Consider the following 15402-nt stretch of genomic DNA (forward strand, 5'->3'; position numbering starts at 1 on the left):
TTCCCTAAAGAGGCCTTGGGTCAATAATTCTGATCAGCTGGAGTGAGGGACTTGGGGAAAAGGAAATGAAAGACAACCCTGAGGAGAAGGCCAAGCAGATGATGAGAGATGGGCAGTGACCCAAAGAAAGTTTTGCTGTGCCCTAGGAGACTGTGAAGGAAAGGAGCCAGAGTCTCATCAAGACATCCAGATGAGAAAAAAGAACAAATTAGACATAAAACTGTCTGTGGTTATGTACTGCAATATTGGTGCCAATACGGTAATACTGGTACCTCACAGTGCCAAAGTTGTGCGTTTGGGCGTAGGTTCAAGTCCTGCTCAGGGTGTGCAGACTTTGTGTGTTTGTGTTTGTAACTCAGAGATGTATGCTGATGAGGGCAACAGTAAACCATTTCTGTACCCTCTCCTTTACCATGAAAACCACGTGAGTGCTCTTTGGAAGGGTGTCAATGGTCCTTACCTTACCCTAGGCATGTGAACAGGTGTCCAAGGTAATATAATAGAATAGGTAATATAGGTAATAGAACTCATTCTCTCTGTGTAAATGTCCCACCGCTGTTCTCCAACTCTGTCCTTCTTCTTTACCAGTGGAGAACGACAGAGAGTTCCTGTCTGTGCGACGGCACCACCGGGAGTTTCGCTTTGACCTCTCGCGGATCCCTGAGGGCGAGGCTGTCACCGCCGCCGAGTTCCGCATCTACAAAGACTTCATCCGGGAGCGTTTTGAAAATGAGACATTTCGAGTCAGTATCTACCAAGTGCTTGAGGAGCATTTGGACAGGTGAGTGCCTGGGTTTCCATCTCATCATCCACTTAAAAAAAAAAAATTCTGCCGTTGCAATAGAGCGGCCCCTTAGAAGATGGGCTTTCACTTAGCAGTGATCATTTCTCTAAAGGGTAATCCCTTGGTAACCCAAATCTTAAGTCTTATTAAGACTTACCAAAAACCTTACACACTGAAGGACTTTTCTTAAAAGAGGTCATCATGCATGACCTATTATCTGGGCATAATTATTTCAAAATTTCTCCTTGGAAAACCTAATAACTTGCAAGAACATGTTTGTTTTTAAAACTACCATTTATCTTCTCTCAACTAACAGTTGTTTACTTCACTAATACTAGCTGTTGCCATGAATGAAACCGCACTCAGGAAATCCTTTTATGGGGGCCCATGTTCCATCTGTGGAAGCCTAGATAAACAACACAACGTTAATCTAGCTTTACAAGATTGTTCAGAGCCAAAATCCCAGTCATGTTCTCACCTAGTCTGACAGAAAGCATGAAATTGCAATTTCTTGTTACTGGTATGGATCGTGTGTACATATAAACTTCTGTTATCTGGTCCAAAGGACTTCAAAAGAACTTGCCTTGGTCCCTCAGTGCAGCCAAGACTTTCACAGGAATAGAGAGCTGCTGCAGATCCTTAGTGGGCCAAAATCCCTGACTTTTTCTGGTTTTGTCTCCCAGAAAAGGCATACAGAGCTCCAGCACTCCCCCAGAATTCCTGCTGGTGATTTACTGTGGGTCTGCTTGTTCGCTATGAAACCAACAGTCGTTTATAAAGCCATTATTGTCAATTAGGGAAATGAAGTGCTCCCCTGGGTGAGAAGAAGGGCCTGCCACACCATCTGGAGTCATCTCGTTCCATGCACCCTCTCTATTCTTCTTCTTTGCTTATGCTTTCCTTTCTTACCTTTGGTCTTTTCACCTCACAGTACACATTTCATCTCTCTGTTTCACTCTGATCATACCTAAGAAGTTTTGCCATTCTTTTTCTGTTATTTATATCAGCCTTTAAGAAAATGCTTTATTTATTTGGAAGTATTTTTTGCACATCATCTTTATGAATATTGAGGAATATTGAGTTGAGTACCTTTTGCTCAAGGCTGGCAACAAATTTGCAATTTTTTTTTAATATTCATACAAGTTCAGTCAAAGCTGTTATATTTAATACATCAAGTCCAACTGAAACTTGCTTTCATAAAATATGCCTAAATAATTAGTAGTTTTCCATCTCTGAACTGTAACTCCAAGAATACAGTCATGATTTTACGCAGAGTAAGACTGGGTTGTCAGTATGCCCAGTCATGTACTGTATGTATACAAACGTGGTGGCTAGTACCTCTAAGATGGCCAGGGGGTGACGTCCTTCCCTGAGACTTCATGCTCGTTTGTTGCTTTCACAGAATAATAAACCAGTCTTATGAGAACAGAAAGGCCTTCACACATACTTAGTTACGGTTGCATATTGCAAGATAGCATATCAAATGTGTTTGAAAAACAGTTCCCACTCCTCTTGTATTTGATTGTATTTCCAATGAACATCTTTGAAAAGTTTACTACAGTTCAGGGATGCATGTTTAATGACTAATCCACAGTCCACCTCAGAGTCTCTGAACGCAAAGGTTGCTATTACATCAATTTCTGAAGCCGCTCTGAACGTGTAACTTTAAAAACTATTAAATCATTCTGTCTGATTTTACTATGGAGTCTCACTTATGATTTGATCAAGTTTTACTTACAGGACTCTAACAAAGGAAAAGGACTATAATTTAAACTATTTTAATTATATAAATTGTGTGAAAATATAAAACACTTCGAACTTATAAATAAAATTGTAGGACTATTGGGGGTGATGCCCTTTTTTCCTACCGAAAGTGTTGATGATAGCGTCACTCAACCTGCAGCTCTCCAGTGTTAACAATAATGAATTAAATAAATTTACATTTGAATAACTGTTCACAGGACATTCACTTAGCTCTGTAACATTCATTAGTAATTGCTTGTCCAATGAAGGGTCATATTGTACTTCATAGCAGTGGTTTTTCACCCTAGTCTTGGTCACCCTGTTTGTATGGTGGTTTAAGCAATTTCTCAGGTGCAAAAATATGATCTATAACACTCAGTAAAGTTATACACAAATACTGGGCGAGCAAAAAATGCTTATTTGGAGAACAGGAGGGTGGTACATTGCCACTTGTTGCTTGTTAATCAGCCTTAATTGAACTGTTCATTCAATGAATGGTGTCATTGTAATCCTGTTAAGTAAAAGGATTACTTATGTAAATACAAATTTCATTTGTTTCTGAATACATGTACAGGTGAAAGGATAAGTCAATATATTTAATGAAAGCTAATTAGCATCAGTTTTTGCAAAAATACCAGAATACACAGGGGTGGCTATCAAGACCAGAATTAAAAATACCTGGCCTGTAACAATTTTTATATTGCCTTTAAGATCTATTTTATGTCATACCCTTAACATATTTATTAAACCTATGAGGATTAACATATTTATCAACAAATTTTCCCCAGATTTTGGAGAGGACATGTCCCTTACTTGCTTATTGTAGCAACCTCTCAGTAGTACATGGCCAGTTCTTTAAGGCAAAGATATTCATTTGTATTTTGTCAATGCAGCAGAGGACATTTAAGCTTTAAATATTCAGATGACATTTTAATAATAAGTTCCAGAGGCTTCAGACACTGTGGTTAAGCAGCTGTTCTTGGTAGAGAGGTGTATATAGTGCAGTCTTTCACTGTATTCTACAAAAATATATCGCCTAAAGATTTTGCATAAGGGATGTATTTTGAGATAAGTTTTGTTACAGTGCAGGTTTGATATTGTGAAAATTTTTGAATGCTATGAAATATCATAGCATGTGTTTTTTTTCCCCTCTGGTTCAAATACAGCGAACCTCCAGCTTCAAGAGTTCCTTGGACGGTCTTTGTGTTGACCACTTCAGCCATAAAGAATCACTCAAATATGCTCACTGCTTTTCACCTGCACATTCCAGGGAACCGGACCTGTTCCTCCTGGACTCGCGGGTGATGTGGGCAGCAGAAGAGGGATGGCTGGTGTTTGACATCACTGCCACCAGCAACCACTGGGTACTCAACCCGGGTCGCAACCTTGGGTTACAGCTTGCCCTGGAGAGTGTGGATGGTAAGATTAAATATCATAGAAAACTGTATGAAATATGCCTCCAAATTACTGGTTTTGAGAGCCATCGACTCTCATCGAGGCTTCACTTTGGCTCCTTTAAAACCACTTTCTTATCTTGGAATCCAAGTGAATAGGGTGTCCTGCATAAGCGAGTTGCTTTACAATCTGGCATAAAACAGAGTACAAATAAAATATATATGTATATATATATATCGGATATGTATTGACTTAAGCAGTATCTTAGAAACATGTTCAGGTCCTTTTTCTTATTAAATACTGGTGGATAAAAGTAAAGATATTATTCTGAGTCATCAACACTAAAGACAAGGCTGTAAGAGATGATAGGTAAAATGACAGGGAAAAAATAGGTGTGTTGCTTGCATAAAGTACTCAGATTCAAATCTGTGTGCTCAGTGTTTCATGGGAGCACCTTTGGCAAATGTTAGAGCCACAGACATTTTGGGGTAAGCCTCTACCAACTTTGCTCACCAGCTTGGTGTAATTTTTGCCCACATATCTTGGCAGAATTGCTTAAGCGCTCGTGTTGTTAAGGGATTGCTTAGAGACAGTAATTTTCTAGACTTTCCATAGATTTCATAAATAAATCAAGTCAGGGCCTTGACTGGGCAGCTTGAGGACATTCTTACCCTTAACCACAGTAGCATAACTCTAGATTTTAAACAGTGAACTTTCTCCCTAGGTTTAAGTCTTTAGCAGACTTGAACAGGTTTTCCTCTAGCATTTATCCGTATGTGGAACCATTTACATCCTAAAGCAAGTTACTTTTCTCCACTTTCCCTCCCAGGTTTCCTCCCTGGGAACAGTTACTGAAAAGAACAAAATAGTGAAACAAAGGATTCATAAGATAAGGCCTCTTATGTTTGGAAACAGCCTTGGAGTTCTTTGAACACTACCTAGTGGAAAAAAAAGAACTCATCACATCCCAGTCTTAGAAGCACTGTTACTGTCCCAAAAAAATCACTCACATTCGCAGTGATTACGGGATCCTGCACCTTCAGGGGGATTTTGCTCAAGACTAGCTAACTGTTACAGGATATTACATGTTAGGTGTTGTGTAGGAAACAGAGGGAGGCGCCCCTTTCATGTTGAGAAGAACAGAGCAAAAGCGGACATGTGCAAGCAAGCCCACGGGCCACCTGTCATCAGACTCCTGTTGCCCCACCAGAGGCATCGGCAGCACATTCCTTTGTGCTGCGTTTATGGGAGAACAATAGAGATGCAACTGAAGGCTTCCTTTTATGCAGAGCAGCAAGTGGTCTCCTGGGAAGCCTGCCTGCCTCATATCTGAAAGCCTGCAAGGAATGCTCTGAAAAGACCACACGTTCTGAGACCAAAGAAATGCTTTTCGTTCTGTATGGCTTCTAAGTGAAGAGGCCACACACAGACTCACAAGCAAAAGTCACAGATGTAAACATTTATTAAAACATCCAGACTTGTCACTTGTATTGTTGGGTGTAGGTGATATATTAGGCTGTGAAATTCTGCAGTATACATCTCCTGGGTTCGGGTTTTATTTTCAATCCAGCTCAGTCTGTGCAGAGTCTGCATGTTTTCCCCAAGTACGCGTGGGTTTTGCTTGTGGTGCTCTAGTTCCCTCCCACAGTCTGGAGACACGTGTTTCAGGTGGATTGGTGACTCTATATTCTCTGTAATGTGTGTGCATGTGTGATGAGCGCTCAGCCATGTCCCTGCACTGGACAAGTGGTAGATGGGAGAAACAAATGAACACACCACAGTCATATATACATACAGTTGACTCGTGAACAACATGGGTTTGAACTGCTCGGGTCCAGTTATACAGGGATGTTTTTTCTATAAATATATTGGAAAATTTTTTGGAGATCTGCGACAATTTGAAAAAAACTCACAGACGAACCGCATAGCCTTGAAATATCGAAAAAATTTAGAAAAAGTTACGTATGTCATGAATGCATAAAATATATGTAGATACTAATCTATTTTATCATTTACCACCATAAAATATACAGAAAAAATGTATAACATCTGCACTGTTTTGTATTATGTAAGGCAATATTGATGTAGGTACTGACAGAGAGACAGACGATTCATCTTGTAAACAGACGACATAAACTTACGGTATCGATTAATACAGTACAGTACTGTAAATGTATTTTCTCTTACTTATGATTTTTTTAATAACATTTTGTTTTCTCTAGTTTACTTTATTGTAAGAATACAGTATATAACACATATAACGTAAAAAATGTGTTAATCGACTGTTTATGTTATGTTATCAGTAAGGCTTCCGGTCAACAGTAGGGTATTAGTAGTTAAGTTTTTGGGGAGTCAAAAGTAATACGTGGATTTTCGACTGCGCGGGGGGCTGGTGCCTCTAACTTGCTGCATTGTTCAAGGGTCAGCTGTGTGTGTGTGTGTGGGTGTTATTGGACTTCGGGGATATAATAAAGAAATATATTTAAATTTCATTATACACATAATTGCACACTGAGCAAAGAAATTACCACCTAACATCTGCGTCCCCCGTAGGCCAAAGTGTGAACCCCAGGGCTGCAGGACTGATCGGCCGTAGTGGGCCCCAGAGCAAGCAGCCCTTCATGGTGGCCTTCTTCAAAGCAACCGAGGTCCACATCCGCAGCATTCGCTCTGCTGCCAATAAGCAGCGAAATCCCAACCGCTCCAAGGGTTCAAAGAGCCAGGAGGCACTCAGGGTTGCCAACATTGCAGGTAAATTCCTCTACAGAGGACATCGACACATTAGACACTGTTTTTCTCCCAGGTTTTGTGTGTTTTAACCCTTTGAGACTGAGAATTACAGTCACGTGCAATAGTTTGCTGACTTCATGAACGCAAATGTGCATTATCTCTTCAAGTACAGGTGCCTTTGCTGTGCTTGCTGTGCTGGTAAGATATCTCATTACTTGGACATTGTTACATCTCCTTAACCTTCCACCACAAGACAGATTCGGTGGGATTCAACAGTTTGTCTTATGTCAACGTTCCTTTAGAGACAATAAAGAATGTGGATTGGAGGGTTGAAAGGAATATTGTGTTGCATTTGTGACTGTAGAATTATTGATAGGTCGAGGTAAAATCAAATCCATATGGATGAGTGGCCTGTAAGGAGATCCTAGGTCTACATTGTGTGGAACAGCCTCTAGAACTGAAGCTTTTGACATTTACGTTGAAATTCTCGTAACACATGACAAGCATTTTTCTGCAGCGGACTCACAGAGGTGTGAGAGAACACTGTTTATGTAAAAGACTTTAACACTAAACTGTAATGTGTCAGCTTCAAGTATCTTCCTCTGTGTGTTTATTTACAAAGCCATTATATGCCCAAAGGGGCTGGGAAGTTGAAATTTAAGACACTGACTATGGCATGTACATTACCGTTGGCCATGGGAATGGAGCAGCCAAATGTTTGGAATTGTTCTGCTTGGAAATTGTTAGTATGAAACAGTCACCTTAAATACATCAGCCTCGGTATGAGTTTTCACAGAGTTCACAGGATTACAGTGTGAAAAGAGAACCAGAACTCTGAGGAAAATAAACTCTGGAAGAGGCAAAATTCAGCAGCTCAACCTTCGCTTGCAGTTTTAGGATCACAGTGCCAGTTGATCCCATTAGCTACGTGTTTAAATATCTGCCCTCTACCTCGAGGAAACCAAAATGCATGTGTGTGAACAGGCACACACACATACACAAATATGTATTGTGTTGCCATATATCATCATGTCATATGTTATATGTCAGTATATTATAATTTTTGCTTCTGATAATGGTTTAAAAATGTCTCGCAAGTTGCCGACAAGGATTACAATTGCGTTCATCATGCCTGAGTCATCTTTAGCCTTTCAGATGTGTTTTTACAGAAGATGCCAGTGTGAGGCACCTTTCTTGCTTTGATGAAATGCTACTTTTCCTTAAGACAGAAGGTCACCGGCTGCTGTCTGAGATATGCCGACTGTGCACTTAAACACTTAAACAAGTGCATATAAGGATTTTTTCCAGTGATCATCCCTGTATTCTCACAAACTTCCAAGGGTCAAACTGCAACATTGTATATGATAATTTTATGTTGTATTATAAATTGTTAGAAATATATTTGTGAATATTAATCATAAATCGGGAGTTCTTTCAAATGCAACGCTTGGTCCCAGGACTTGCTCCCACCTTGCATGTTGTGGACTTGTGTGGATTTGGATCTCATCTCATACCCTTGTGAACCTCCTCAAATGTTGACATTGCCTTCCAGAGAACAGCAGTGCTGATCAGAAACAGGCCTGTAAGAAACACGAGCTGTACGTCAGCTTCAGAGACCTGGGCTGGCAGGTACCGTGAGTGCTCTCTGAATTCTCCATCTTCTCACAGTGCTCCCTCTGCCTTTAACTCTAGGTCCCTTCCATTAGCCTTCCTTATGTCCGGCTTTTGCACGTGCAGATTCTATACCTCTTCCCTTTTTCTTTTTGTTATTGCTGTTGTTTATTTAGCTGATGCCTTTGCCCAAGGAAACGTTCAGGGATGGTTTATAAAGCAAAAAAGTGCTGACGATGTTGCAAGATAACAGTCAGCTGATGGCAATCCTAGAAAACACAATTCTGGAACTAATATTAATTCAGTCATGTAGTGAAATAAACAATCATGTACCAATTCAATACATTTTACATATAGTAATCCAGACACAGTGTGTAAATAAGAATCTTAAGAATTACATGTCTTCAAATATATCTCTTTATCCTAATGTAATGCATACATTGTATTTTCTATGAGATGTACGTTGCTTCGGAGAAAAGCGTCTGTTAAATGAATAAACGCAAATGTAATGTAAATGTAAATGTTCATGCACTATAAATTTGACATCATATCTGTTACACAATGGATAAACCTTCACACGGCTACTCCTCTAATGTAATATAAATGTTTATATTAAAAAAATTAGGAATGTGATTAGAAATCGATATTTGGATAAAGTTTTATGCAGCTACTTGTGTGATGTACATTGGTTCATATGGTGGCAAAACTAGCTGAACTTAAGGAATCAGGTGTCTGCATTTAAGTGTCTCTTTCTGCTAACGTAATGCAATGCACACATTGTATTTTTTATGAGATGTACGCCGCTTTGGAGAAAAGCGTCTGCTAAACTAATAAATGTAAATTTAAATGTAATCTTCAACGGAAAAAAACAGCAAATACAGCTAACACAAATTATTAAAAATTGAAGAAAGCAAGGCGGGTGTGGTGGTGCAGCGGGTTTGGCCAGGTCCTGCTCTCTGGTGGGTCTGGGGTTCGAGTCCTGCTTGGGGTGCCTTGCGATGGACTGATGTCCTGTCCTGGGTGTGTCCCCTCCCCCTCCAGCCTCATGCACTGTGCTGCCAGGTTAGGCTCTGGTTTGCCACAACCCCATTTGGGACAAGCGGTTTCAACCAATGTGAGTGTGAAGAAAGGAGATGCTTATTAAGATGAGCCACCTGGTAACTGAGAAAAGGAAAATAAAAACACTCTCAAACAAAAGACCTAGGAGAAGCACAACTGTTTGTATATAAAGACAGGTATGTATAGGTTTGTCACAGCTTCAAGGTAGAAGGATGAGTCATTGTGAAAGACTAAAATTGGTAGCATAAAAGTTACACATACTATACTGGCATCCTAAAATACTGGTCAGCCTACCTCTTGGGGTCTTGATTGATAGTAGTTGGAGCCCTCCTCACAGCTATGGAAGGAGGTGCCACTGAGTCCAGTCCAGCTCATAGTGACCACTTATGTGGCTTCTAAGACGTGGAGGATTGAAAGGGGTTTGCCTCCTTCCATGCTTGTCTGGAGGGTGCAAACACAGGGAGAACCATGCAAACTCTGCACACCCTGTCCTGGTCTTGAATCCCATGCCTCACTCAGAATCTTTGCCTACTGTACCAGTATGGCCCTGGCACAGCTGTCCCCCTCTTCTACTACAATTTCTTCAGGTGCCATAGACTTCTCTCTCCTTGCTCTTGGGTTCTTGGGGGTGGAAAAGATTCCTCACACTCAAACACACTCCAACCCTCAAGACTATAGAATCCCTCCCAGATGGTCTTCAAAAACTCATTCACCCCTGCAAACTGATTTTTATCCCAGGAACAGTGAAGGCATTTTGCTTATGCTAATACCTGTAACTTGTGGCAATATAAGGAAGCGATAAATAAATCAAATTTTACTGCTTGTTGATAGCCTCAGCACTTACTACTGTATCCCAGATCACTTGGGAAGAAATTGAAATTTGTTGGCGCACGTAGCTATTCTGTAAGAGGCAAGAATTTAAGACACTTTTCGAACAGACTGTTACTAAGAGATTATGTCTGCTCAGATAATTTAATCTGTGGCTAAGCTGTAAAGGGCAGGGGTGTACAGCTGTGACTCGGTGAGCTTTGAAGGCACTAAAAATGGCTTTGGATATGCCTCGTCACATGATGAGCGATCACAGTAGTGTCTCTCATCCTCAGGACTGGATCATTGCGCCCGAAGGTTATGCTGCTTACTACTGTGAGGGGGAATGTGCCTTTCCTCTCAACTCCTACATGAACGCCACCAACCACGCCATTGTGCAGACGCTGGTAGGAAATGTGAACAGTGCTGTACCCATACCTCTGTACAGTATAGCAATGGGAATGCGAGAAGCTTGTATATTCAGTGGGTCCTCTTTATACATGTGCGATGAACATCGGTGCATATGCTGGAAAGAAACTAACTGTACTTAAGAATCACACATCTGCAACTATGTCTCTCTTTCTCCTAATCTAATGAACACATTATATTTTCTATGAGATGTACGTCGCTTTGGAGCAAAGTGTCTGTTAAATGAATAAACGTAAATGTAAAGTAAATGTATCCGATAGCCACTTGTTCTTGAGGCCAAGTCAGATAATACAATGCAGATTTTTTTTTTTTTGCATTTTCCATTCATTTTTGGTAGATTAAGCATATCTTTGCTGTTAGTTTGCACTATATGTCTGTTTTTAGAAAAATATTTCACATTCTTAAAATAATCAGCACATTTTTGGCAGATTTTGAGACCAGGTTCCAAGCATCGAATATTCCAGTACCTTTTAGGATCTGATGCTTTCAAGAATGTTTTGGTACTTTCTCGAATGTTCTGGAGCCTTCTAGAATCCTCCAATGGCTCTAAAAGTACCAAAGTAAAACTGATGCTCTAGAAGAACTAGTGGTACTTTTGTAACTGGTAAACTTAAACTAATCATAGTCAATGCAAAAATTGACATAACTAAGAAGTCTGAAAAATTTTGCTGCTTTGTGTAATGCATCTGTTGGACAATGTGTAAGACCGCACACAGAGTACTATTGATAATGTATAATATATGGTAGGTGACCATGTATGTCATTGAACTATATTGCTTCTTTTTGTTTCTGTACTATGTAAATGATTCACTAATGTAACAAATAAAGTTAATAGCCTCACTTCAAACTGTTCTGCCAAAAAGTGCATTTTAGTGAAAAAATAACGTGACCTACATTGGCTCCTCCTCTTCAATGCTGATTGCTACAAAAAATCAAGCTCAAAACATGAGCAAATGGGACAAAAATCCCAAAGGCAATAATGTTTGCAAAGAGAACTGAGGAGCTGTTGTTGGTGTTCGCGCCGCCCCGACTGTGCCTTGGTTGTCGTCATACGCTCTTGATTGCGCTCTGGATTTTTCAACCATCTGTCAGAAAAAAAAAGAAGTTGGATAATTGTTGCAAAAAAGGACATTATTTGTAGGAGGGACATCAAAAAATCTGAATCAGCAGAAAGAGGACCCACTGGAATGTTTTAAGTTATAATATTTGTTACATTGGTAGACAGTTTGCTTAACAGATGCAAGACGTGGTACACACTTCATCCACTTATACGATGTTTATTTTTGAAATTTCTCTACCTTTCCAGTACCCACTGATTCACTCACTCACTTCATGTGTATGCATGTAATAAAAAAAATCCCTTCTGTGTTTGGTCAGTAGGCCTCTTATCATTATTAGAATTTTTAATTCTTGTTTCTCACAAATTTTTCTTCGTAGGTCCACTTTATCAACCCAGACACCGTGCCCAAGCCTTGCTGTGCTCCCACACAGCTCCACGCCATTTCAGTTCTCTACTTTGACGACAGCTCCAACGTCATCCTGAAGAAGTACCGCAACATGGTTGTGAGGGCCTGCGGCTGCCATTAACGTCGACCTCCCAGGACACGCACACACACACACACGCATCACACCTCTTGGGACTGGGAGGAAGGTAAAGGGAATAGGTGCTTCGCATGTTACAAATCGCTCTCCCATAGGCCATAGACTTTCCACCCAATGCTCCATCCAATCTACCCAAACTGCCGATCACCACAGATGGACACATTTCTTGTAAAGAACCTCCTTCTGAGATCGTGATGCCTTGACAGATATTGTGATGCCTTGACAGTGGTTTCCCGAGGGTTCCATTTGCCACCATATGGGCTTCTGTGTTGCTAAAAAAACATCACGCGAAGCACCTACTGTAGGAACTGTAGGAAAGAGGCCCATTAAAATCAGAAAATGCCCACATAGAAGACTCTGAGAGGTTGCAGAGAGCATGTAAGGCTTTGTGATGCCGAGACTCTCAGTAGAGCCGCTTGCCGCCAGAGGAGCGGGTGGTGGTCCATCAGCAGCAATGCCGCGAACCTGTACGCTTGGCTTCTTTTCTCTTTTCTTTGTTTGAACCTATGCAAACTTCCATCCTGGCGATACACATAACTCGAAACATGTTGCAGCGCCCCCTGGCTCAGAAGAGACTGAAGTGCAGACACATTCTCCCTGTGCTTTCTACTGTGTATGAGACGTGTTCACCGATGATTGTATGTTGACTCACAGCCAGCGAACGTTTATCTTTGTATTTTTCTAGCTTTGCATATCCACTCTGATGGTTTTCTTTTGCTTAGAGTTAGTGAACATAAGGCCAGGCTAAAAGAATGGTAGAGTGATAGATTCATTCTTTGTACAATATTTTGTAAATAGTTTTAAAATACTGAGAAAATTGTATTTATTTCTAGGTCTGGACATGATTGGAATTTATCACCCCCTTTACTCTACTGGATATTATTATTGTTATTATTATTTTTATTATTATTGTTATTACTACTATCCAGTGCAGTAGTGCTGTCATTACACCAAACCTGTGTCTGTATTGGAAGGTCGTTCTGGGACATGATGTGCTTTGTATGTATCTTGCCACCTGGTGTCGTGAGACTCAACAACCTGTGAGCAAACAAATTCATTATTGGTTTTGATTTCAGCGAAGGCGCTGTACACTTTTTGGGGGCTTTTTCAATATCGGAGTTTGTTTCAAAGCTCATAGTGGTCAAGCATAAAGTCAGGGTTTATGTCATAAATGACAAAGAAAGAATTTCAAAATGACTGCTCAGTCATTTTGTACGTATTTTTCATAATGCATCGGTTTTCATAATTAAACTCACTGATGCCCAGATAATGTTTTTAACCGAAAATACACACAGCAGGTGAGGAGAAACAAAATGGTGTCCATGCTTCCTATGTCAGGCCATTGCAGGATATTTTTCTGTATTTCCTCCTGTAAAGAAGCTACCTTTCCTATTTATGAAAAATATTTATTGAAACCATGTGAGAAGAGTCACATTCCAAACACCATTGTTTCCTCTTAAAATGTTTTCATACAAAACCTGTACAATAAATAAGGATGAAACATTATTTTGTTTTTGGAATCTTTTTTTTTTTTTCTTTTTTCTTTAATTCCCATGAAAAAGTGTGTGGAGGCAGCACAGTGATACAAGTGGTTTTAATCTGACAGTAACCTCCCAATTTCTGCTTTGTTTGTTTTACTGTTGGCAAAAGCTAGGTAGGGAGAGAACTGCACACTTAGCTCATTTACTCACTGGACATTGAAGTGGAGCGTCACCCTTTCTTCAGTGCATACATTTACATTTACAGTATGTATTTGGCAGACGCTTTTCTCCGAAAACATCTACAACTCCATCTAAACAAAGATGCATTTCAAAACAGAAAGTGGGCTTAGATACATACACAGGATTACACACACACACAGTCTGAAACCACTTGTCCCAAACAGAGGTTGCAATGAACCGGAGCCTAACCCGACAACACGGGCCGTAAGGCTGGAGGGGGAGGGGACACACCCAGGATGGGATGCCAATGGGATGCCAATCTGGGACTCAAGCCTCAGACACACTGGAGAGCAGGACCCGGTCAAACCTGCTGTGCCACCGCCACTGCCCCCCACGCAGCATTATTGAAGCACAGTTAATTTCCATGATACCGTCTTTGTCACAGCACACACACACTGTAGTAGTTACCTATAGAGGTGGCATATATTAAAGAAAAGAGGTTGGTAAAAGGGTGGTGTGGCATGGTGTGTTTGGACTGTGTCTGCTGTGTTGCTAGTCTGGGGTTCGAACCCTGCTTGAGGTGCCTTGTGATGGATTGGCGTCCTGTCTTGTATGTGTCCCCTCCTCTTTTGACCTTGTGCCTGTGTTGCCAGGTAAGGCTAAGGACAAGTGGTTGTTGACAATGGATGGTCGGTTTAAAAAGTAGGTGATGAAGGTCTAACTTAGAAAGGTATTAGGATCTCACAAGAGAAATGGGCCAGAAAGATATGAAAAGATTCAGTAGTTCTGAGGAACAGAAGGAGTTCATTTAACCATGTCTAGAACCCCTTGTATGGGGGACTAGCAAGTGGCTAGAGTTGGAGGAGCTTAGCACCCTTGCTGCTCTGTAGGGACAGATCATGTTCTGTTGGTAACCAGAGTCTTCCACAGAAATACAACATACATCACATAGTGCTTTGGGGGTGTCTCTGTCCCACACTGCTCAGTTCTTCAAAGCCATTGAGCCACACAAGCCAGTAAATCCCCTAGATGTCCTCATTTTTAATTTCTTTGAAAGTAAGGGAGAGGATTGCGAGAAACAGCAAAGGATTGGAGAGAAAGAAACAACGAGATAGAAAACACCTCACATCACTGAGGTATGTGTATGTTATCCAGACAGCTGTTTTGGGAGCAGATGTTTCAAGTACAGTAAGATTACGGAAGCAGGTGCCGCTTGTGTTCCAGACAGAAAGAATTGAACTGCCTTCTTTAGAGAGCGAGAAATGATATCGCCCCTCAATCCAACAGCCAGGACAAGGGAGACCTGATAGATGGGGTGAAGGGACAACAGAGGGTCTGAGGAGTTGGGGGAGGGGGTGTCCAAATGTTTCTGAAAGGCAGTCAGTTGAAAGTGAGCTCAACGTCCAAGACAGAATATTAAGTGATGGGCCGGTTCTACAAATCGACAGTGACCTGAAAGAGGTGAGCATAATTGGTGGAAGAGCACGCTGGAGTTTGCAGAGGGCTACGGGATAGAGACTAATGAGGGGAAAATGTGTAAAACACCACCTTGAAGCAAGTTTGCCAGTGGGGGGGTTGCTA

General features: G+C 40.9%; 1 protein-coding gene across 1 annotated transcript in view; it reads left to right on the forward strand.

Annotated features, from left to right (window-relative positions):
- The window catches only part of bmp7b (bone morphogenetic protein 7b), a 28887-nt gene extending 15291 nt beyond the window's left edge, over nucleotides 1-13596 (forward strand). Inside the window, exons 2-7 of the mRNA XM_018756572.2 lie at nucleotides 589-781; nucleotides 3798-3946; nucleotides 6476-6673; nucleotides 8205-8281; nucleotides 10426-10536; nucleotides 11996-13596. Of these exons, the coding sequence (XP_018612088.2) occupies nucleotides 589-781; nucleotides 3798-3946; nucleotides 6476-6673; nucleotides 8205-8281; nucleotides 10426-10536; nucleotides 11996-12145 (878 nt within the window). The 3' untranslated portion in view covers nucleotides 12146-13596. The remainder of the gene's footprint in view (nucleotides 1-588; nucleotides 782-3797; nucleotides 3947-6475; nucleotides 6674-8204; nucleotides 8282-10425; nucleotides 10537-11995) is intronic.
- The last annotated feature ends 1806 nt before the right edge of the window (nucleotides 13597-15402 follow it).

This window comes from Scleropages formosus, chromosome 2 (assembly GCF_900964775.1).
Source record: "Scleropages formosus chromosome 2, fSclFor1.1, whole genome shotgun sequence".
In the NCBI taxonomy this organism is placed as follows: Eukaryota; Metazoa; Chordata; class Actinopteri; order Osteoglossiformes; family Osteoglossidae; genus Scleropages; species Scleropages formosus.